Here is a 25,710-nt window from a genome sequence, read left to right as displayed (position 1 = left end):
ATACTGTATTTAAATATACAATATATATTGCAATAGCTATTTAATTCAAATTAATTTGTAATTTTTACATACTATATAATATACTATATAAACATATGTTTATGTATATAACATATCCATATGGTTTATAAAATCATTTTATAGGTGATGATCATAATGGTACCTAGGTGATATTTCAAAATTGATATTTTTACTCATGGTCTGGATGCTATCTTTGATTAAGTTAATTATCTAAATCTTCAAGGTTCTTACATTTTATAGAAAATATAAATATTTATGTATGCTGATGGATAACCACTAATGAATATTAATAGTGTTAATTGACTTGAGACATGTGCATCTACCTCTGTAGCATATTTTATAAGAATAATTCAGAGTACTTTTGTAAAACAGTATGGAGGTTTCTCAAAAAATTAAAAATAGAACTACCCTATGATCCAGCAGTTGCACTACTAGGTATTTCTTCAAAGGATACAAGAGTGCTATTTTGAAGGAACACATGCACCACAATGTATATACTAGCACTATTGACAATAGCCAAAGTATGGAAAGAGCCCAAATAACCATCAACTGATGAATGGTAAGAAGAGGTGTGTGTGTATGTGTGTGTATATATATATATATACACAATGGGATATTGCTCGGTGATAAAAAAAGAATGAAATCTTGCCATCTGGAACAATGTGGATGAAACTAGAATGTATTATGCTAAGCGAAATAAGTCAGAGAAAGACAAATACCCTATGACTTCACTCATATGTGGAATTTAAGATACAAAACAGATGAACACAAGGGAAGGCAAGCAAAAATAATATAAAAACAGAGAGAGATAAAAACAGAGAGAGAGAGAGACTCTTAAATACAGAAAACAAACTGAGGGTTGCTGGAGGTGTATTGGGTGGGGGTATGGGCTAAATGGACGAGGGGCATTAAGGAGGACAGTTGTTGGGGTGAGCACTGGGTGTTATATGTAAGTGATGAATCACTAAATTCTATTCCTGAGATCATTATTGCACTATATGTTAACTAACTTGGATTTAAGTTAAAAAAAAAAAAAAGAATAAGAGGACATCCAGATGGCCAACAGACACATGAAACGATGCTCAGCGTCCCTCCTCATCAGGGAAATACAAAATCAAAACCACACTGAGATACCACCTCACGCCAGTCAGAGTGGCTAAAGTGAACACATCAGGAGAATATAGATGCTGGCGAGGATGTGGAGAAACGGGCACCCTCCTACACTGTTGGTGGGAATGTAAACTGGTACAGCCCCTCTGGAAAACAGTGTGGAGGTTCCTCAGGAAACTAACAATAGAACTCCCCTGTGACCCAGCAATAGCACTGCTAGGAATTTACCCAAGGGATACAGGAGTGCTGATGCATAGGGGCACATGTACCCCAATGCTCATAGCAGCACTGTCAACAATAGCCAAAACATGGAAAGAGCCTAAGTGTCCACCAACAGACAAATGGATCAAGAAGATGTGGTTCATCTATACAATGGAATACTACATGGCAATGAGAAAGAATGAAATCTGGCCATGTGTAGCAACACGGATGAAACTTGAGGGTGTTATGCTGAGCAAAATAAGTCAGGCAGAGAAGGACAGATACCATATGTTTGCACGTATAGGTGCATTAGGAGGAACTTAATGGAGGACCATGGGGGAGGAGAAAGGAAAAAATAGTTGGGGAGAGGGAGGGAGGCAAACCATGAGAGACTCTTGAATGCTGAGAACAAACTGAGGGCTGATGGGGGAAGGGGGGAGGAAAAGGGGGGTGATGGACATGGAGGAGGGCACTTGTTTGCATGACCACTGGGTGTTATATGGAGACCAACTTGACAATAAACTATGAAAGAAAGAAAACAATTTAAATACATCTAATTAAAAAAAATAATAATTCAGAGTACTGAGTGAGGAACTTAGCATCAAATATTAAAATGAGGGATAAGGTAATTTTTTAAAATTAATTATGTAACAGAGGGGATGGAAGTGTTAAACTAGGTCCTAAAACCATTGTTCTGATAGGAATTTTTCTTTACTAGCTCTTCCCCCTCCTCCATAAGCATACAGACATAGCGCACCACCCTTACCCAACATGATAAAATAAAAATACTGTTTTATATGATTATCTTCAGATAGGTAAAAAACCTCAAACTGCTTTTCTCCTCTATTTTCTGCATGGTTTAGGAAGCTTTATGCACACCATGCTTTGAGATTTCCAATTAGAAGCAGTAGCAAATTTGTTTTGAATAATTCTAAAGAAGCTATTGGCTGGGTGTTTCCCTCTCAGTACCCTTTGGCCTACCTTTTACATTTCTTTTGGGAAATGCAGTTTGCTGCCAGTAATTCATTCTCTCACTTTGTTAATGGAAGTTGCTGAATTTGATTATGAGTTAGAACACATACCCTAAGTTTTCATTTGGTATATTTTTTCTTAGTTTGATTTCACATATAACATATTGGTGGCAAAACTGTTGCATATCCTTTGAATTTCAGGATCTGATTCTGTCCAATAAGAAGTCATCCAGATCTTGCTCACGGAAAAATCTCTTTTTCTTAATTATCTTCCTGCCTCCTCCCTAACTTGGCTCTCACAGATTCATTTTGCTTCTCTCATTCTTTTTTCTTAGTAAATTATTTTCCCCATCCAATCTCCTTTAGGAATAAGAAGGCCCTTTATGCTTAGCAGGGCAGTATTGGAAGGACCACTAAGAGGAAGTGAGCAGAGTATATATGAAGAAATGAGTTTCAAAACCAGCTACTTGGCTTCTACAATCTTGAGTCTGGAGTGTGGATCACATGCTCTGTTTACATCCAATTCTTGTGATTGCTGTATTGCTTTTCTTTGGAAGAGCTGCTTTCAGAATTATAAATGCTTTTCTTTGCATTGCAGTTTGTTTTTTTATTTTTATTAAAATTTTTTTAATGTTTTATTTATTTCTGAGAGAGCGAGCGAGCGAGCGAGCAGGGGAAGGTCAGAGAGAGACACACACACAGAATCTGAAGCAGGCTCCAGGCTCTGAGCTGGCTGTCAGCACAGAGCCCGACGCAGGCCTCAAACCCACCAACCATAAGATCATGACCTGAGCTAAAGTCGGACGCTTAACTGACTGAGCCACCCAGGCACCCCTCCGCATTGCAGTTTAGTTAAGAATTAAGAACATAAATTAATTGCTGTTGATTTTCAGTGCTTTTTCTGCGGTACTTTATCTGGTTTGGGAAAGGTTTGTTGGTTAGGTTTCTAGGTTTGTAGGCTTGGATTCTGGCAAAAAACTAATTGGTTGATGTCACAAATAAGAAGACTTATTTTGGGGGGTTAGAATCTAGAAGTAACTTTTCCTGCATTTTATATATTACCATGGTGATAGATGGCTTTCTAATTTTCTGTATTTGAAGTCTTTACTAAGGGCATCAGTACTTTAATTTTATTTTGAGAGAGAGTGAGAGAGAGAGAGAGAGCATGCAAGCGAGCATGGGGTAAGGACCGAGGGAGGGAGGGAGGGAGAGAGAGAGAGAGAGAGAGAGAGAGAGAGAGAGAATCTTAAGCAGGCTCCCTGCCCAGTGTAGAGCCTGACATGGGGCTTGATCTCACAACTGTGAGATCATGACCTGAGCTAAAATCACAAATCAGATGCTTAACTGACTGAGGCACCCAGGTTCCCCAGTACTTCCCCACCTTGAATTATACATGCCAATGATTTAAGGTTTTTCTTTTCTTAATCTTAGTTGTTTTGCCCCTAATTCACTTTCTCTGTTACCTATTAGATGAAAATGTAGAACTTAAGAGATTGCTTCTTGTTAAAGAATATGTTACTTATCTTGCTCTGGAAAGGAAAACAAAAGGCACAACAAAATTCTAATGCAGCCCTTTTATATTTGAAACCCTACTGAACCTATTCTTGCTAGTCTGTAGGTTTAAAAGTTGCTGTCTTTTTAGTGAGCCCTTTCATACCATGTTTGTGGCTTTTGTTTTCAAAGATTTTTAGGAATAGGTTGCAAGGAAAATTATGACCCTTTTTTTTAATACCAGAATACTTTTAAATTATCTACTGTTATATTATCTCATTTTAAATCTTTTAACTTAGGGACGCCTGGGTGGCTCAGTTGGTTAAGCGTCTGACTTGGGCTCAGGTCATGATCTCACTTTTCGTGGGTTTGAGCCCCGCGTCGAGCTCTGTGCTGACAGCTAGCTTAGAGCCAGGAGCCTGTTTCAGATTCTGTACCTCCCTCTCTCTCTGACCCTCCCCTGCTCACACTGTCTCTCTCAGAAATAAATAAAAACATTTAAAAAAAATAAATCTTAACTTAAAAGGTCTGTGTATAAAAGTATCAGAAGAGGGACTTTCATGAAATCATAGAATATTAAAGCTTGAGAGGGACTTTAGGGACTATAGTAACCATCCTGATAACCTATAGACGAACAGATGGAGGTTTTTTTTTTTCATTCATTTATTAGCTCCTTCACCCATCTATCCATTCACAGAACCAATATTTACTTAATGTCTGCTGGTTTAGGTGCTTGGGGATATCTCTACCCTTATGGAGTTTATAGTAAATAGATAATAAACATCATAATTAAGTAAGCTAAAGAGAAAGTGATAAAAGTGATCCGGGCTGGGGCAGTGCTTGAGGGTGAAGGTGGATTTGCGATTTAAAATAGGGGAGGCTGATGAGAGACTCTTGAATACTGAGAACAAACTGAGGCTGGTGGGGGTGGGGAGAGGGGAAGTGGGTGACGGGCATGGAGGAGGGCACTTGTTGAGATGAGCACTGAGTGTTATATGGAAACTAACTTGACAATAAACTATGAAAGAAAAAAAAAATAGGGTAGGCTGCATTTAAGATCGTTTGAGCAGAGAGTTGAAGGAAATGAGAGAATGGACTCATGACTATCTGAGGAAAGAGAATGTCGGGCAAAAGGAACAGCCAGTTTAAGTGCTGGTGGATAGGAGCATGTCTAGCTTTCTATTCAAGGAATAGTAAAAAGGCACTTGGCTCTTGGAGTAAGAAGTGGAGTGTAATAAAATGTGATGAAAATTAACAGGGTTGGGAGTTAGGGGGTTGGGGAACTGGCTAGATTACATGGAGTGTGGTGAATTGTTATAAGGGCTTTGGTTTTTACAAGAGTGAAATGAGGGGAGATTTGGGGGTTAGTGAGGGTTTTGAGCACGCACAATCTGATGTATGTTTCAACTGAATCATTCTGACTGCACTGTTGAGAGATGCCAGGGTAGGGTTGCTAGATTTAGAAAATAAAAATATAGGACACCCACTCAGTTAAATTTGAATTTCAGATAAATAATGAATAATTTTTATATACATATGTCCCGTGCAATATGTGACTATTCACCCATATGGCAGAATGTTAAACACTTTTATATGTGTGTGTGTGTGTGCGCGCGCGTGTGTATTTTTGAGCTGTTCAGTGTTACTGTTGATTATTTTAAATTGACACTACCATGATCCTGTTGGTCCCAAGCCTTGGGCCCTTACAGCAAAATTTTGTCTTGTTTTTTCCTGTATTATCTATATTACTATTTCTCAAATTATAGTCATCCTATACCTTAGAGTGTTACAAATGCAGTTTGTTGGACCCCCCCAGCCTAGATCTTCTGAATCAGAACTTCTTGGGGTGGAATATGGTATCTGCATGACTGTGTACTGTTCTAGGTTCTAGGTACTAGGTACAGTAGAACAAAATATACAAAAATCCTTACCCTAGTGGCATTAACATTCTACTGGGGAGACATAATAAACAAGACAAGTAAGTAAATGTACAGCATGTTAAATATTGGTATAGGTTCTGAGAAGAAGGAAAAAGCAGGAAGGGAATGGGAAATGTCCAATATAATGATGAGGGAGTTGCATTTTTCGATAGGGTGGCCAGTGACAGCCTCACTTTGTGGTAGTGTTTGATGTAAGATTTGAAGGAAGTGATGGAGAGAACCAGGGAGGTATCTGGGTGAACAGAATTCTAGGCTGAAGGAAAAGCTGCAAAAGGCAGGTCCATGCCTGGTGTGTTTAAGACACTGCAAGCGAGAAGTCTGTGTGGAGTGGAGTGAAAAAGGGGAGGAGTGTAGAGGATGAGATGAGACAGATAAAGGGGAATAGCTGGTGATTATTAGCATTTAGGCTAAATGTTTACAATAGTTAGATTTTCTTGGTGGATAGACCCCTTAATTATGATATAATTCCCTTCTTCATCTCTTGTTACAGTCTTTATTTTAAAATCTAGATCGTCACATATAAGTATGGCTACTCTGGCTTTTTTTTGTCTTCCATTAGCATGATAGATGGTTCTCCATCCCCTTACTTTCCAACTCTGAACATGTCTTTAGGTCTCAAATGGGTCTTTTGTAAACAACGTACAGATGATCTTGATTTCTTATCCATTTTGTCACCCTATGCCTTTTGATTGGAGTGTTTAGTCCATTGACATTTAGAGTGAATACTGAAAGATAAGAATTTATTGCCATTATGTTGCCTGTAGACTTGGAATTTCTGGTAGTTCTCTCTGGTCCTTTCTAGTCTTTGTTGCTTTTGGTCTTTTTTGTTTAGTTTCATCTTTTCTCCCGCGGAGAGCCTCCGTTAAAATTTCTAGCAAGGCTTTGTTAGAGGTCATGAACTCCGTTAGTTTTTGTTTTTCTGGGAAACTTTTTATCTCTTCTTCTATTTTGAATGACAGCCTTGCTGGATAAAGAATTCTTGACTGCATATTTTTCTTTTTTTCTTTTTTCTTTTTTTTAAATGTTTTATTTATTTCTAGGAGAGAGAGAGAGAGACAGCACGAGCAGGGGAAGGTCAGAGAGAGAGGGAGTCACAGACTGAAACAGGCTCCAGGCTCTGAGCCGGCAGTCAGCACAGAGCCTGACGTGGGGCTGGAACCCACGAACTGCAAGATCATGACCTAAGCGAAAGTCGGACGCTTAACCGACTAAGCCACCCAGGCGCCCCTTGACTGCATATTTTTCTGATTCATCATATTGAATGTATCTCACCACTCCTTTCTGGCCTCTTAATCAAATTTTTATATAATCTTAGCTAATAGAATTAGGAAACATATTTTTCTCTACCAAGAGATTGAGATTCTTATGAATGGCGGCTTGACTTAAAGCGAGGCAGAAGGAGAGGAAAGAGCCTTGACTCAACTCTAAATTCCAAATGCCAATCCAAGATTATGTGGAATGTAATGTGCACAGAATCATATGATTCTTAACTAGATACTTCTTATTTATTTTCTTAAATAGTTTATTGTCAAGTTGGTTTCCATCTAACACCCAGTGCTCATCCGAACAAGTGCCCTCCTCCATGCCCATCACCCCCCTTCCCCTCTTCCCCACCCCCATCAGCCCACAGTTTGTTCTCAGCATTCAAGAGTCTCTCATGGTTTGCCTCCCTCCCTCTCTCCAACTGTTTTTCCCCTTCTCCTTCCCCCTGGTCCTCTGTTAAGTTCCTCCTAATCCACCTATACATGCAAACATATGGTATCTGTCCTTCTCTGCCTGACTTATTTCGCTCAGCATAACACCCTTCAGTTCCATCCATGTTGCTACAGATGGTCAGATTTCATTCTTTCTCATTGTCATGCAGTATTCCGTTGTATAGATATACCATATTTTCTTGATCCATTCATCAGTTGATGGACACTTAGGCTTTCCACGTTTTGGCTATTGTTGAGAGTGCTGCTATGAAGATTGGGGTACATGTGCCCCTATGCATCAGCATTCCTATATCTCTTGGGTAAATTCCTAGCAGTGTTATTGCTGGGTCATAGGGGAGTTCTACTGTTAATTTTTTGAGGAACCTCCACACTGTTTTCCAGAGGGGCTGCATCATTAACTGGATACTTCTATGGAAAGGATAAACTTTAGATAGGCTGTAGTCTTAAATGAGTGTTTACTTAGAAATAATTGAGTGAGATTCTTCTAAAATGTTGTTTTGATGGGTTCTATTAGCAGATGACATGGATAGAAGGAACACATCATGAAGTTTTATAATGTTTAATATAAATTCTGTTGAAAGAGCAAAGCAAAGAGTAGCTGTTGTTCAGGTGCCTTTGAAACTTAACACAAGAAAATAGGACTTGTAGACTCTCAAATTGCAGCTTTCACACAGTAGTAATGAAACAGTATAATCATCTGAGCAAGTCTGCTACCTTTTAGTTTTCACAGGGTATTATGAATTATAAAGAAACAAATCTCAAAAGTTAAATAGTATTTTGTGGTTTGATTTTGACCTGTCTTGTTTTATGGCACCTGCTAGAGTTTGTGAACTGCAAAAGAATCAGAAAAAGAATATAATGTTAGGTACTAGCATACATTTATGGTAATATTAAAGATTGGGCAATCATATTTTACAATAGTAAGTTTATAGTTATTTTTGTTAATCATTTTATCTGTTGTATATTTAGTGAGGCTTTTGTAGTGATTATTCTTTTGAGCTTGGCTGCAATTAAATGCAAGAGAAGTCCTAATTGGAGCTTTCTTGACTATATATAATTATTTTAGGAGGAACAAGGTGGAAGGATTAATAAAACTTAGCTAGTTAGACACCCAGCTGCATATATTTATTTATAGTTTCTACCTTGCTCATTTATGTCCTACAGTATAAAACTGTCTTTGAAAATTTAAATTTGAAGACTATTCATACATGTATAATAAGAGCCTATTTAAAAATAATGAAGTAAATTATGAAAAACAAATGAAGTTTATTTGGCACCTTTTGAACATTATTGAATTCTAGAGTTGAAAGTTTGTTTAAGCTATTTGTGTAGCTATGGAAATTTTACTGGTCCAGAAGCTATGCGAATTTTAAGGATGACATGTTTTACTTAGTATAGGCTTGGTGTTTTCGTTTAATGGACACCAATTTTATTCTTGATATATAAAATCTAAGCAAGACATGCTTAGTTCCAGTGAAACCACATTTAAAGTGTGCTCTTCATTGTTTTTAAAAACTACCCAATTGAAGATATGGAAGTAAATCTTTACTGATATAGTTCTTCTGACACTGAAAGAGATGACTGTGTCCTACCTGCTCTTGGCAAAACTCAGATTGTTGGGTGATTGAATAATTTGGTCATAAAAAGCTTATTTTCTAAATCAGTTTTGGCAGACTGTGACCTGTGGACTGAATCCTCTCTCTCTCTCTTTTTAATTTTTTAAAAAATTTTTATTGGAACACAGCTATGCTCATTCATGTACATATTGTCTGTGCTTTGGTGCTACAGTGGTAGTGTTGAGTAGTTGAGGATCATAAGATTCACAATGCCTAAAATAGTACTGTTTGGCCCTCTAGGGAAAAGTGTACTGACCCCTACTAAGTCTTTTGTAGTCAGAGCTTGTTAAAGTTCTCGTTATAGTTTCTCATCTATAAATAAGCCCAGCACCACCTAGCATAATTGCTTTGAGGAGTCAGTGAGAAATGTAAATAAAATGTTTTAGGGTGCCTGGCATCAAGAAGGAATTCAAGCAATGGGGAGGTATAATTAAGGGAAGTTTAGGTGTTTATTTGGGTAATTTAGGATGGCATGCTTTCTAAAAATTTTCTTTTTTGTTATTTTATTTTTTTGCTTTCTAAAGTTTTTTTAAAATCTCTAAATTCCAATTTGTCCACAGAGCTCTAAATTTCTGATTCTACAGCCACTAGGCTGTAGAGGCCTAGTTTATCCAGGTTCTTAATAAAAATTGCTGATTAATTCCCCTCTGTCTTTACCTCCCTCTCTCTTTCTCTGCCTTTGCCCCTTTCATCCTTCCTCTTTTGTCTCTTCCTCCTGATCTTCATACCTTCCTCTCCTGTTTCCTTTTTGATATACGTAAGCCTTGGTACTAAGTTTAGGTTAGTGAATAACTACTCTAGAGAGAGTATTCAGAAAACCTAACACGTAGAAGATTTTTTTTTTTATGTTTATTTTGAGAGAGTGCTAGTGGGGGAGGGGCAGAGAGAGAGCGAGAGGGAAAATCCCAGGCAGGCTGTCGGCTCAGAGCCTGATGTGGGGTTCAATATTGTGAACTGTGAGATCGTGACCCGAGCTGAAATCAAGAGTCAGATGCTTAACTGACTGAGCCACCCAGACACCCCTAGAAGATTCTTTGTTGTCCTTAGTTCCATTTTCTCAGAAACAGAGGACCTCTAAAATCTTGTAATCTCCCTCCCGACCACTCCCCCTTTTTTTTTTTAAAGTTTATTAATTTGAGAGAGTGAGGTGGAGGGAGAGGGAGGGGCAGAGAGAAAATCCTAGGCAGGCTCCACACTTAGAGTCCGATGTAGTTCTTGAACTCATGAACCATGAGATCATGACCTAAGCTGAAATCCAGAGCCCAAAGTTCAACTGACTGAGCCACCCAGGCACCCCTGCCTTTATTCTTATGTGATAATGCATATTAACAACCATCTAGGTATGCGTAAAATCTGTTTCTACCATAACAAATTTTAGGGCAGATCCTCAGTTTTGTCTTGAACCTTGATACCAAGTGTTCACCTTTAGGCAGTCATGGTTTTCTTATAGGAGAGAGGACAAATAGTTGATAGATTCTCCTTAACATTTCAAAGGAAACTTGAAGATCTAGTGATGAAAAAATTGACCCCAACAGTCTTAGTTTGCAAGTACCCTCTTATTTGCATCCTTGTTTCATGAAAACAAACTTAAAAAGCTAAGTTATTTTACTTGACTTTAAGAAGATCAGTTTGAAACCTGGGATCTAACCTTTTCAAGTTTTTATAAAACTTGTAAATAGCATTAAACATTAAATAACAGAGCAAAAAAATACCACTTAGAGTATTTTTTGTTTTTATTGACATTTATTATTTTGTGGTAGTTTTTTTTTTTTTTTTTTTTTTTTTGTAGGTGAAATAATAAAAGATAGGGAAAAGAGGTGAAATTCTAGGATGATATTGAGTCCCAGAGTTGGGACTTCCCCATAGGACAGCTAAGAGGGTCCTTGGCTTTGCACAGGATAGAAATCAAATGTGAGGTGGAGAAAGTGAAAGCAGAGTTTATTGAATGGCATGAGTGAGAGAGTAACGGTCTGTCTGGGAGATTAAGAAAGGAAAGGAGAATGAATCTCATTGTTGCTTGGAATTAGGGGTTTGTATATTGGAAGATCTAGGGTACTTGTTCCTTTGGGGATCCAGGGTAGGGTCCAATCAAAGGCAAGTGTCAGGTGAGCAATAGGTGTTATTTCATAAATTACTGAAGGTAGTAGTATTGATGCCAGTGTCAGCTGAGGTTTGTTGAAAGCTCATGTCCTGGAATATGTTTGGGATCCAGCTCTTCTGAGGTGTTATCCAGTGTTTAGGGCCTAGGACAAAACTCAGAGAAAGATTATCTTGCTTCCCCCTAAAAGTGGGGACATAGCATCTTTGGCTTATTCAGAGACAAACAAAGATCATGAGTAAATGAGGCCTATCAGAAAAATGGAGTCTTTCTAAGTGTCTGTTTTTGTGCCATAAAATGGAATCTTTCTAAAATGAAATCCCTTTAGCTTCCTTACCTCAGTGGTTATAGCATTAGCAAAACCCTTAAATAATATTATTGATAATTAGCTACATTTTCTTAAGGTTTTAGTCTCCCTCATTTGAAAATCTTTTTATCCACAATAAATTTAATTCTGTTTTGTTTAAATTATTTCATTTGAGGTTTAAAGAGGAGTTGAAAACAGGTCAGAATTTCTCATTGACTGTTCCTACTTTTTTAAAGCTAATACTTTTCTCATTTATTTTATGGTAAACTGAGATTTTGGTAGAGGCAGATTTTAATCCCTAGTCCTCTAGGCTCTGTGAGTCACACAGGGACTTTAAATGGTTTTCTTAGAACTGCAGTTTGAGTAAGTATAAAGTTAGGGACGTAAATGTTGAATGTACCTTATTTTATGTATTAATAGGAACCAGACAGCAAGGTTTAAAAAGTAATTTTGTGTCTGGAAATAGGTAGATAACATGGAAGATGGGGGATTATTTAATTAAAAATGAGGTTTTTTTTTTTTTTTTGAGAGGTTAAGAATTTTATCTTGCCAGGGTACAGAGAGAGAGGGAGGAGAGTTCTAAGTCTTGGTGAAGCATAACTTAAAGACATATAGTTAGCATTAACATTCTGTTTGCTTATATGTAGAAAAACCAGTAGCAGATTGATTTAATCTGTCAAAAGAGAAAGAAATAGGTTGGGGGAGAAGAAAAAAAAAAGGCATACTTGGGAATAGTGAATTTTGTTTCCCTGTACTTGGCTGTGTTGTTGATGAACTGGCAGCTAGTAAAGAGACCAGTTAGAATATTCTGTCCTTGGGTAGCTAGATTGGTCATTAAAGAAAAGCAGCTTTAGTTGTTTATGAATTCTCCAGAAGTGCTTGGGTGTTTAACTGTGACTTGCATGTAAGAGGTTGTCTCAGTATTATGTCTGCCACTACCCTCATTAGCATTTCCATGCCAGATCTGCATCAGAATTTCTCACTTGCATTATTATCGTCTTGTTCCCATGATTTTTTTTTTTCATTTTGTATTCTTTGATGTGTTAGATGGGCTTTCCAAGGGTTAAAGCTCCATCTTCCTGTGGTTTTGTTTGGCATTTTAAGTCCTTATTTTAACAGTGTGTGTGTAATTTGTTAGTGTTCAGATCAAAAAGGTTTTAGTTTACTTGAGACTATATGGGAGATCTGAAGCACAATGTGTAAAGCATATGCAGGGGGTTTTTCTTGTCAGTTTTCTAGAAGAAAGTAGCAAACCAACAAAAAGTATTTTTCTACGTAGTTGATAAATCTTTTACTCTACTCCTGCTTTGAAAGTTTAGGTTACGATTTTGGAATTTTTTTGTAAATTTTCTTTTTTTATAAAAAGTCAGATTTACTGTTGCTATGTGTGTTATCTTTGATGAAAAGTGGAAATAATCTCACAGTAAATTCTGTTTCCTTACAGTCAAAGTCCATTGGTTTACTAGATGTGGATGTGTATGGCCCTTCAATTCCAAAGATGATGAATCTGAAAGGAAATCCAGAATTATCACAGAGTAAGTGAAAAAAGGATAGATAGTATGGTAATAGTTATACTTTTTAAATTACCTCCTGAGTGTTAGGTATTGTGCCATGTGCAATGTGCACCTTATACACAGTGTAGTAGAGTAATTCTGAAATCACATATGAAGCCAGACTGTCCAGGTTTGAATCCTAGCTCTGTCACTGACTGACTGTGTGGCTTTGGGTGAATTGCTGAGCCTCTTTGTACCTCACCTCTGCGCCATGCGTAAAATAAGGTAAGCAATTACCAAAGTTGCTGTGAGAAATCACTCAATCAGAAATTGCTGTTAAGTGTAATGCATTTGAAACAGTGCCTGGCACATGGTCAGTGATCATCATTATCTCTACATTAAATGTGTGGATATATGGGAGTATTTGAATAGAAAGTATGAATTTGTGTTGGAAGACATGAAAGTTACTTTTTTCTAATCAGATTTTTGTCATATTTGTTTTAAAGTAGTTAAAAAACCCTGAAAATGTTAGTTTCTTTTCCCAGCCTTCATTGTGATCAATAGGACAGAGTAATTTTTAAGTAAATCTTTAATATTTATTATACTTGGTATTATACTTTCTTACAAAGGTATCAAATATAAAGCATTAAGAATAAGAAATGCTGTGATGAAACAATGAAGTCTTAGAAAGGGGCACCTGTGTGGGTCATTTGGTAGAGCACCGAGTCCCACATTGGGCATGGAATCTACTTAAAAAAAAACTAAAAACAAAAAGTATTGGAAAAAGTTGTAACTTTTTGAAAAATGGTTTTAAGTGAGATTAGTTTATTAAATTTTATTTCTAATCATAATAAGTATAAAAGTGATTAATTTCTTTTTATTTCTTACTGGGCTTTTTAATTTTCCATAAATCTAGGACAAAATGATTGTATTTACCATGGGGTATTTATTGGGTCATCTATGTAAATAATACTATTATTTTTGTTGTTTTCATCATTAAATGTTTGTTAATTAGTCATTGTATGCTATTTAATGTGCTTTTGTTTGTGCTTTAGTTGCTGGAGTCAATTATAATATTAAATTCTGAATTGTAGGGAAATTGAAGATCTAGTGATGATTAAAGTAACCCTAGCAGTCTTATTATTGTAAGCACCCACTTGGTTGTTTTCTTGTTTCGTGAAAATGCTTTATTTTATATAACTTAAAAAGCTAAGTTATTTTAGTGTCTTTGTTCTTTGTCCTTTTAGTGGAATGCGTACTTGGTTTGCAGATATGTGACATACACCAAGATGTCAAACTTTCACAAAAAAGGAGTAATAAATTTGTGTACTTTAAATGATAGACTTATTATGTCTGTCTGTTGATTAAAGTAATGTGAAAACTGGTGTGTGCAGCACATGAATGATGGAGAAATGAAGCCCTTGGTGTCAGTTTTTTCTTAAGTAGTCTGTTCATTCTATGCCGACATAAATACTTGAAATGAACTTTAATTAATTTCTTCTTGTTTTACTGAAGCTGTAATCTTAAATTTGATGTTTGCAAATTGGCTGCCATTAAATAGGCTTTCTGGTAAAGATGAGATACTAGAAATCTTGGAAAGCCTTAAAAGAACCCTTCTTTTGTGTTGACAAGTTGATTCTTAAAAGCCCTACTTAATAAATTATTTTTTAAGTCTTAGATAAACCTGTCACCATTATACTAATTGGCATCATTTTGACGTTTCTATATTTTATCATGTTAATTTGTCCTGTTGTATTATTGCAGGAACATAATATGATAAGAAATTATCTCATTAATAGTAAAGGAATTGTTTTCAGCAGGCTGTAAATCTTTGTGTTTATGATTAGCACCTGCCAAAAGGTGTTCTTCTCTGCCTTTCACTTTTTGAGTCAGATCAAGAGCTATCCTTAAGATTACATGAAGACTAGTAGTATGGAACGTTTATAATGTGGCCATATTTTTTAGGGCTGTTTGTACTTCATGTTTGTCTGTACTAGTCTAATTTCAAGGTGAAAAAAACCCCACACAACTTTTATTTCTTATTTCCTAATCTTCTGGTCATTCCCGTTGTTTCTCAAAATTAGTCACATGTTTTTAGCGTCTTTTCTCAGATGAGAAAAATTAAAAGAATTTGCTATTGTTAGTAGTGGAAGGATTAACTTACAATTTTATTTTTAATACTCTAAAGTAATTTTAGATTACTAAATACTAAATAATACCAAAAATAATTTTATTTTTAATATTCTTGTAAAATTTTTGCTTTTTAAAATAGACTTCATTATTGTTGATTTATAGTAACTTTAATAATTTACTGGATACTTTAGAAACCTTTTAGGGGAACTTTAACAAAATGTGTTGCTTTTACTTTTTTTCTTTTTCTTTTTTTTACATGAGAATGCAGATTTATGTTTATTTTTGATTAAGATATAATTCTTTCTTTCTTTCTTTTTTGAGGCTAACACAAAGTAAAGCATTTAAGAAAGTAGTTTGGTGAAAGCAGGATGTAAAATAAGTTTTGAAGGTAGAAGATATGGGAAATATTCATATGTGGGTTGGGCACTATATAAGAAAAGGCAAAAAGCCATAAAGAATAACACTATACTAAAAGGCATGAAAATTTTTGACAGTCTAGATTTGGTGAGGCTAACTTAGAGAAGAAATTAGATATGCTTCAGAAAAAAAGTAATGAAATCAGTCATCTTTTTCACTTTCCTTCTGGACCTCTACTCTAGATTTTATGTCTGTAGTATGTATGCGTACATACAGGGTTATAGATTGAAAGATTTTGTTTATCAAAATTAGATAGGTTTTGTATACCCATGTTCATAGCAGCATTATCCACTATTACTACTACTACTACTACTACTACTACTACTACTACTACTACTACTATGAATTCACTATTCATTATTCCATTATGTGGAAGCTTCCCAATTTCTATTGGTGGATGAATGCATAAACAAAATATGGTATGCACATGCAATGGAAGTTACTCAGTCTTAAAAAGGAAGGAGGGGGTCTTCTGGTTGGTGAACACATGATTTGGGTAGAGTGTGTGCTTGGAGAGGTCATGGAAGCTCTCTGCTCTTCCTCATATCTTGTTCTATTCATCTCATCCATCTGGCTGTTTCTGTATCCTTTAATTTAATTTAACTTAATTTTCCACTGCCCACATCTCTTCTTTTCTCTGCCCCACAATACTGAGAGCCAACCATTCGTCTGAGTGATATTCTTTTATAATAAACTGGCAATACAGTTCCAGGGATTAGAATTTGGACATCTTTGGAGGACCATCATTCTTCATACCATACCACCATTCTATTCCTCCATCTCCCTTTACTCAAGGTTTTTGCCACTGTGAACAAGACTGCTGTGAACATTCTGGACATTGTCATCCTTGCACATCAGGAGGAATTTCCTTTAGATATGAACCTAGGACTGTAATATCCAGGTCATGGGTTTGTGAATGTTTGCATTATGTTCTAAAATGTTTGCATCACCTTATGCTCTGTTCATTGTAAATAAGAGACATTATGGATCCACATTCTCTTTATAAAATAGGGCATAAAATGGTATCTCATTATGGTTAAAAAAACAAACAAACAAGGAAAGTCGGACACATCTTGCAACATGGATGTATCTTGAAGACTTGCTAATTAAGCCAGTCACAAAAAGACAAATGCTACGTGATTCCACTTATATGAGGCACTTAGAACAGTCAGAATTATAAAAGGTAGAATTGTGGTTGACAGGATCTGGTGAGGAGGGGAGAATGGAGAGATACTGTTGGAATAGTTTGGTTTTACAAGATGAAAAAAGTTACGAAGATGGATGGTTGTGATGGTTGGGCAGCATTTTGAATCTGTTTAATACCACTGAACTGTAGGCTTAAAAATGGTTAAGATGGTAAGTTTTGTTGTATATATTTTACTACAATGAAAAAAATTGGAAAAATATATTAAATAGATTTGCTCTGGCAATATTACTACAATACACAGTTTCTTGAATAGTGTCTATAGTATAGACCCAGTAATTCTATTTGTTCTCTAAAAGAGCTATCATTACTAGAGCAAGACAGAGTAGTGATGTTTCATTGGGAAATTTAGTAATTTAGTTCTAAGCCTTCTTTTCAACTTAGAAACTTTACTGGTCTACCAGTTGTTAGGAATTGTATTCTAAAATTTCATTTTTTCTCATGAAAAGGGAGAGAACTCAATACATTTAAAATCCTTAATATTGTCATTACCAATGAATGTTACCATTAAAAAATTTTTAATGTTTATTTTTGGGAGAGTGCGAACACATGTAAGTGGGAGAAAGGCAGAGAGAGGGAGACCGAGGATCTGAAGCAGGCTTCAGGCTGAAAGCAGAGAGCCCAGTGAGGGAGCTTGAACTCATGGAACCATGAGAGAATGACCTGAGCCGATGTCAGAGGCTTAACCAACTGAGCCACCCAGGTGTCTCAGTATTACCATTTGTAACATTACCAATATTGTAAAGCCCTGTCTGATCTGATTTCCACCTTCTGTCTACCTCTACAGTCCCAATTCCAACAAGCTTGCTTTGTTATTCAGTGGACACCAAATCACAGTGACCTCTGTTTCTAACATGCCACGCTCTGTGCTTTCTCAGGACCCTCCATTTTCATTCTCTCTGACTGAAAAGCCTTTCACTTCTTCTGTCTTCTCTCTCTCCCTTTTTCCAGTTTTTGCTCCTCAGGTCTTAGTTTTAATGTCTTTTCTTGTGTGAAGCCTTCCTTCTTTGACTCCTCAGGCTCCTTATTACAATTTCAGGATAGAGTTTTTGTGTTACCTGTTTAAGTTTTTAAATCTCCCCTGCTATATGATACCATATTCACAGAGTAGAGGCTTTCTTGCTTGGTTTGTTTCTCTAATGCTTGATATATAGTAGATGTGCAATAAATCTTAGTTGAATAAATGGATAACATAATCACTCCTGCCAGGTTTCTTGTATGTTAATTATATATTTTATTTTCTGTTTGGGGTGTATGAGTAACTTAATTTTCAAACACATATGCTTTTATGAATAATAAAAGCAGTTTCAAGACATTATCTTAGTTAATCTTTGTGATATATCTGAATGGTTGTCTTGTGCTACATTTTCCCCCATTAGAAAAAGGAGAAAAGAAAGGATCTGTATTGCTTGGCCTTGAAGAAATATGTGGACTGAGATGATTGTTCAAGTTGTTTCAATATGATAGGACAGTGCCAGTCTTGCCTCATGTGATAGCTTTGGAATGTTGAATATTGCTGTGTTGACTCATAAGGGGTAGAGTCCTTAAAGCCTGCATTTGAGCCATGATGGAAAGAGCAGTGTTCAGAATCCCAGTGTTGGGAATATGAACAACCTGGTAAAAGAGAAGGAACTAGTAAGTGTACACCATCCCTCTTTCCTCTGACTGTCCGCATTGCCAGGCTAAAGGAGTGCATGAACACCGAAACAAAGATCTGACTTGAGACTGTTTTTCTGTATATTGGTATTGTGAAAGGTTAGGAGAAGTGGTGAGTGAGGAAGCAGTGACAGTAAGGTTTTGATTTTATTCCGCTGTCTCTGTGGTCTTTCAGTTAAGGAAAAGAAAGCAGAAATAGCAGATTACTGTTGAATGGACTTTGAGATCTCCTTTGCAGGTTATAAACCACAAACTTTGTTTTGAACTGGGTTCCCCAGAAAGCAAAGCCCTATGCACTGCTGATTTATTAGGAAGTGGAAATCCAGACTGAGGAAGGAGACAAGAATGGAGAGCTAATGTGAAACTGCTGTCAAGCTGGCTGTCACTTAAATGTGACCGATTTCTTGACTGCATGGGATTATGTATATGGGAGGAAAGGGGAAGAATTAAAAAAATTAAAAAAATTTTAAGTGTTTATTTATTTTTGAAAGAGAGAAAGAGAGACAGAGCTCAAGTAGGGGGAGAATCAGAGAACGAGGGAAACAAAGAATCCAAAGCAGGCTCCAGGCTCTGAGCTGTCAGCACAGAGCCCAATGCAAGGCTCGAATTTGCAGACCTCTAGGTCATGACCCGAGCCAAAGTTGGATGTTTAACCTACCTAGCCATCCAGGTGCCCCAATTTTTAAAAATGTTTATTTAATTTTGAGAGAAAGAGACAACGTGGGAATGGGGGAGGGGCAGAGAGAGTGTGAGCCACAGAAGCAGGCTCCAGTCTGAGCTGTCAGCACAGAGCCCCATGTGGGGCTCAAACCCACAGACCATGAGGTCATGACCTGAGCCATAGTTGGACTCTTAACCTTGACTAAGGCACCCAAGTGTCCCAAGGGGAAAATTTTTTTAAAAATGTTTATATTTTGACAGAGAGAGAGGGAGAGAAAGAGAGAGAGAGAAAGAGAGAATCCAAAGCAGGTTCTGGCCTCTGAATGCAGACTCTGATTCAGGGCTCAATCCTACAACTGTGAGATCATGACCTGAGCTGAAATCAAGAGTGGACACCATGGCTTAACTGAGCAAGCCATGCAGGAACCCTAGAAAGGGGAAGAATTTATTTAATGGGTCCTTCTCCCATTATCCAAAGGCTTACCTCCATAGACTGGAACTCACCTGCATTTCCAAGTTCTGTGAGTGAATCCCAGCAGAGTCCTAAGGTGTCCTGTGCTTTGGCATCAAGAGGGATGTTTTTGGGGTGGGAGGTGAAAGGCCTTTGAAGGCCTGAAGTGAGGTACTTTCAGATAGCCCCTGTGTGACATTGGTCAGAGCCCATGCAGAGGTGATGTCTGGGCTGAGAGATGAATGAGGCTAAAAGGGCGTGGAGAAGTCATGTGGGACTTCGATGCATGCGGTTGGAGGTGGGGAGCTGATCTCTTCTACACCCAGACAACTATTTTGGTGACTCTCTTATTGACTGATGCTAGGACATAATGGCAGGGAACCAAGAAATGTAGGCTTCATTTTGATATCCAAATTTTGATATCCTGAATTCTTAAGAGAATATAAATTGATTCCTCTAATCTAGTAAACTAATACATTTCAGAGTTTTATTTCTCAAGGGAGTATACTCCTCAGAGGGATATTTGAGTAATAATTAGAAATTCAGTTTCATGGTTGTCTTCCATAAGATTTATATAGGGAATAAAATGGCTTATATGTGTTTTTACTCATTTTATTCTTTCAACTTGATAATTTTTGATTTTAAAAAATGCAGTACAGTATTATTTCCTTTAGTCATACTCTATTGTATATTACGTGTACATGACATGTACATTTTTAATTTTTAAAATATAAAATTTGGTACTATCAAACTTTAGATCTGAACATTGGCTTCTTTATAATTTAGATTTTTGGGGAACATGTAATGCTAATCAGTTTTAAGTACAATAATATCATGGGGATTAGGACTGTAGTGTATGGGCTAAGTTTTAACTGATGTTTATTTGAGAAAGACGAGTCCTTCAGTAAGCCACTTTGTTTTTCTTTTTTTTCCTTCCAAGATCTTTTTTAGATTCAAGTTAGTTAATATATAGTGTAGTATTGGTTTCCTGGGTAGAATTTAGTGATTTATCACTTACGTATACCACAGTGCTCATTCCAACAAGTGCCCTCCCTCCTTAATACCCATTGCTCCCCATTCCCCGCCACCTCCCCTCCAGCAACCCTCAGTTTGTGTTCTATAGTTAAAAGACTCTTATGGCTTGCCTCCCTCTCTTTTTTTTTTTTTTTTAATGTTTTATTTATTTTTGAGAGAGAGACACACAGCATGAGCAGGGGAGGGTTAGAGAAAGAGGGAGACACAGAATCTGAAGACAGGCTCCAGGCTCTGAGCTGTCAACACATAGCCTGATGCGGGGCTCAAACCCACGAACCGTGAGATCATAACTTGAGCCGAAGCCGGATGCTCAACCGACTAAGCCACCCAGCTGCCTCGCTTCCCTCTCTGTTTTTATCATATTTCATTTTTCCTTCGCTTCCCCTATGTTCATTGTTTTGTTTTTTAAATTCCATACCAGTGAATATTATGTGAATATTATGAAGATATCATAAGATATCTTACCATATGATATTTGTCTTCCTCTGACTTATTTCACTTAGCATAATGTACTCTAGCTCCATGCACATCATTGCAAATGACAAGATTTCAGTCTATTTCATGGCTAAGTAATATTCCATTGTATATATACACCACAGCTGCTTCATCCATTCATCTGTCGGTGGACATTTGAACTCTTTCCATAATTTGGCTATTGATAATAGTGCTGCTATAAACATCAGGGTGCATTTGCCCTTTGAATCAGTATTTTTGTATCCTTTGGATAAATACCTAGTAGTGCAATTGCCGGGTCCTAGGGTAGTTCTATTTTTAACTTTCTGAGGAACCCCATATTGTCTTCTAGAGTGGCTGCACCAGTTTGCATTCCCACCAACAGTGCAAGAGGGTTTCCCCTTCTCTGCATCCTTGCCAACACTTGTTGTTTCTTGTGTTGTTTATTTTAGCCATTCTGACAGGCATGAGGTGGTATCTCAGTCACTTTCTTATTTCAAACAACTGATTGTGCAGTTTGGTATTGCATGTTGTACACTTGGTCAATGCCTTGAAATAAGCAAGAATGTTCTGACTGTGAGATCTGGGCAAGAATAGTAACTAAAATTCAGACACCAGTCTTGAAAATATGAGCTTATATGACTGTGTTTGGATATATTAGTATCTCCATAATCAGTGGAGAAACAATTTAGGGCTTTTTACTTATAAGTGCCCTTATAATTTACTTATAAATTTATCCTAAATTCTGTGGTTTGAAAAAAACATGCACATACATACACACATATATTCAAGTAAAGCATCTTATAAAATTCTGTTACTTGTACCTTTACTAGCATTGACTTAAAATAAAAGTGGTTGCTTTTTAAAATAAATTATGCTTATTTTATATCTAGTTTTAAAATTTGCTTTTGTGTTAAAAGTGAAGTGTTGGAGACGTTATTTCCATTTATTTGGCAAACATTTATTGGGTATATTCTGTAGTTAGAAGTTAGTAGGTGTAACTGTTTGGTTCCTTGGCTTTTAGATCAAATAAGGTTTCATGCACATTCTATTGGGGCTTATGCTAGATACATAGCCAACGATCATAAGCTTATGAAGCATAAGTAAATGCTATACTAGAAGTGTAAGCATGCTCCTTTGCGACCTGAGATGGGGACTCTATAAATCAAACCAGGAATTTAGAGACGTCTCCTTGGAGGAGTGAATTTTGAGCTAAAGTTTGAAAAATGGATGTGCCAGGAGTTTGTTGTGAGAAGGGTTTGGGAATTGGGGCACCTGGGTGGCTCAGTTGATTAAGTGTCTGACTTTGGCCTAGGTCATGATCTCATGGTTCATGAGTCTGAGCCTGACATCAGGCTCTGCACTGACGGTGTGGAGCCTGTTTAGGATTCTCTCTCTCCCTGCCCCTACTTAGGTTCTCTCTCTCAAAATAAGTAAAAACAAAACAAAACAAAAAAGAAGGGATTTGGGATTGAAAGTGAGGAGGGCATTCTAGGAAGAGAATATCTTGTGTTAAAAGCCTGCAGAATGCAGTTGTTTGGTATGACAGAAATGAACAATCTCTGTGGGTGAGTTGCAAGAGTAAGATTGGGCCCAGAAAGGTAGGTGACAGTCTTATCATAAATGCCTTCTTCTGCTTATTTGAGGGAATGAAGTGTAACTCATAGGCTATGAGAAACTGTCTTGGATTTTAAGGAGGGGAATGACACTATCAGTTCTGTGTTCTAGGAAGATCACTTTGGCAGCATCATGGAGGACAGATAATATGACTACTTTGGGGGGTCGGGCTGTCAGTGTGCTATTATAGTGATCCAGGTCAGATGTGATAAGGCCTGATTTAAGTCTGTAGCAGTAGAAATGGACAGGAAGGGACTAATTGAAAGATATTAAAGAAATTGAATGAATAGGATTTGGTAATTCATTGACTATGAGTCAGAAAAAGGTCTCTAGGATGTCTCTTGGATCTCTGGGTTGAGTGATTGTGTAGATAGTTATGTCATTCATCAAGATAGAGCAGAGAAGAGAAAGGAATACGTTTAAGGAGAAGAGTAATGGGTTAAGGTTAATGGGTTAAGTCCAAAGAGAATTCGTCAACAGGTGTTTGGAATGTATGGAGTTAAGGAGAAGGGTTTGGACTAGATACAGATTTGGAAGTTAGCGCTCTCTCTCTCTCTCTCTTTCTCTCTCTCTCTCTCTGTTTTCCTCTCTCTCCCTCCCCTCCTTTGTCCCTTCCTCTCTGTGTGTATTTTGTGTGTGTGTGTGTGTGCGCGCGCACGCGTGTGTGTATGATATTTGAAGCTGTTAGTTTAGATCACTGATGTTCATCTAGGAATGATTTTTCCCTCAGGAGACATTTGGCAATGAATAGAGACTTTCAGATTTCGATTGTCACAATTGAGGAATTGTGGGTAGAGGTAGAGGTGGGTAGAGGCCAGAGTTGCTACTAAATACCCTGCAATGCACAAAGTATCCCTTTACCACAAACCTGGTACAAAATGTCAGTTCTGCCGTGGTTGAGATTTGATAACCTGAAGAATTTCAGAGGGAGTCTAGTATAGGACTGAGGATAGAATTGGGAGAAGTAACTAACTTAAAGGGACCAGAGAAAAACTGAGAAGGGCTGATTAGAGACGTAGAAAGAAGACAAGGAAAGTACTGCCGCTTAGAAGCTAAGAGGGAGTTTTAGGAGAATGTTAAACATTTCAGAGTGGCTAAATAAGAATTGAAAATTAGGTATGTATTTTTAAAGTATATTTATTTATTTTGAAAGAGAGAACATGCACAAGGGTGTGGGGGAAGGGTACAGGGATAAAGGGAGAAAGAGAGAATCCCAATCAGGCTCTGTGCTGTCAAGCTCAGAGCCCAATGCGGGTTCGAATTCATGAACCATGAGATCATGACCTGAGCCAAAATCAATAGTTAGATACTTAACTGACTGAACCACCCAGGTGCCCTGAAAATTATATTTTAAATTTAACAGTATGTTCCAACTACTGTTTAGAAGACATTGCAGTAAATTTGTGTTACGCTTCTTGAAGAAATATATTTTATAAAGTATTTCTGACCCTTGACAAATCAGTCATTTGGGAATTATTGAACATGTCTCTAATGGTACTGTGCTATGCTCTAGGGAATAAAGATGAGTAAAATATGAACTCTGTTCTTGAGGAGCTCACAGTCCAGTTGAGGAGTTGAAAAATGTCCTCACACTAAGTAACAGAGGATCCTAGAAACAGAAGGAAACTTCTAATCTTGCTGTGGTGTGGTTCAGCCAACCCTGGACCCTGATAAGACTTTCAACCATAGGTCACACAAAAGAGCAAGATACTTGATCATAGTTTTTTTTTTTTTTTTTAAGAGACATTATGTATATCTTTTAAATGTTGATATTAAAAAATGAACATTCAAACTATGGGTGATATATCCCATCTGTCATAAACAAAATATGTATGTGGGATGTTTTATTTATAAATCACAGTATAATCTACCACCTTCTACTTTTTCCACCCCAAAATAGTGCTTTATCATTACTGCCTGAGGCTTGCCTCATCTCCTCTGTAACCTTCCTCCATCCTCTCTACTGATGTGTTTCTTTTTAATCTCAAACAGAGACTAGAAATGGTAGTAGTAACTGGGGACCGTGGAGAGTTGAAGATTATTTGAAGAATCCAGAGGTTTATCCTGGAGTTTGATTATCCTCTTATTTATCTCTTTCTTCCAAAACAAACCACAGCTGTCTACCATCTAATTCCAGGTTTGACCTGAGATAGGCAGTGGGACTTTTTCTCACAAAGTTGTATGTTTTCAGGTTTCCTAGTTTAGATTATCAATCTTAACTCTACTCATCTTCAACTTCTGAGTGTTCCATTATAGCATAATATAGTTTAGTAGTTCTCAAACTTTTTTGGTCTCTAGAGCCTCTTATGCTATTAAAAAATATTGAGGATCTCAATCTAGATTATATTTATCAATATTTACCAAGATAGAAATTAAAACTGATAAATTAAAAAACATTTATTAATTTTTTAATAATTACAGACTCGTAAACTTGTTAACATATAACATTTTAATAGAAATAACTATTTCCTGAAGTAAAAAAGTAGTGAGATCAATGGTTTTGTTTTACATTTTTGTACATTATTTTAATGTCTCGCCTAATAGGAGACTATTAGATTTTCATGTCTACTTTAGCATTCACTCTGTTGCAGTATGTTTAGCTGAAATAAATGAAGAAAATCCAGCCTCAAATGGACATGTAGTGGAGAAAGGAAGGATATTTTAATAGTTGTTTCAAATAAGTAATGGATTTTCTTCTTTGATACTTATACCACAATTTTGACAAGTGTTGGCTTCTTAGAGATTAGTTGCAGTATGGAATCTGATACTATCAGAGAACTTTTCATAGTCTGTTATATTTAAGTCTTTGGTCTATCTTATACTTTGAGTTTGATTTTATAACTGTGTTGTCATTTAGATATATTAGTTCATTTATTTATGCTGGTATTTTATTTATTTTATTTTAAATGTTTTTTATTTATTTCTGAGAGAGAGAGAGAGAGCGCACGAGCGAGCGAGCAGGGGAGAGTTAGAGAGGGAGACACAGAATCTGAAGCAGGCTCCAGGCTCTGAGCTAGCTGTCAGCACAGAGCCTGACGTGGGCTGGAACCCACGAACCCTGAGATCATGACCTGACCCGAAGTCGGACACTTAACTGACTGAGCCACCCAGGCGCCGCTAT

General features: G+C 36.9%; 1 protein-coding gene across 2 annotated transcripts in view; it reads left to right on the top strand.

The window, feature by feature from the left end:
* NUBPL (NUBP iron-sulfur cluster assembly factor, mitochondrial) overlaps positions 1-25,710 on the top strand; it is a 211,598-nt gene that overhangs the window by 31,314 nt on the left and 154,574 nt on the right. For both annotated transcript variants that reach the window (XM_077772734.1, XM_077772735.1), the window contains one exon: positions 12,915-13,005. In XM_077772734.1, the coding sequence (XP_077628860.1) occupies positions 12,915-13,005 (91 nt within the window). The remainder of the gene's footprint in view (positions 1-12,914; positions 13,006-25,710) is intronic.

The sequence above is a fragment of the Crocuta crocuta genome, unplaced genomic scaffold, assembly GCF_008692635.1.
Source record: "Crocuta crocuta isolate KB4526 unplaced genomic scaffold, BGI_CrCroc_1.0 scaffold116, whole genome shotgun sequence".
NCBI lineage: Eukaryota > Metazoa > Chordata > Mammalia > Carnivora > Hyaenidae > Crocuta > Crocuta crocuta.
The sequence above is the reverse complement of the archived record's forward strand: the minus strand, read 5'-3'. Positions and strand labels throughout refer to the sequence as shown.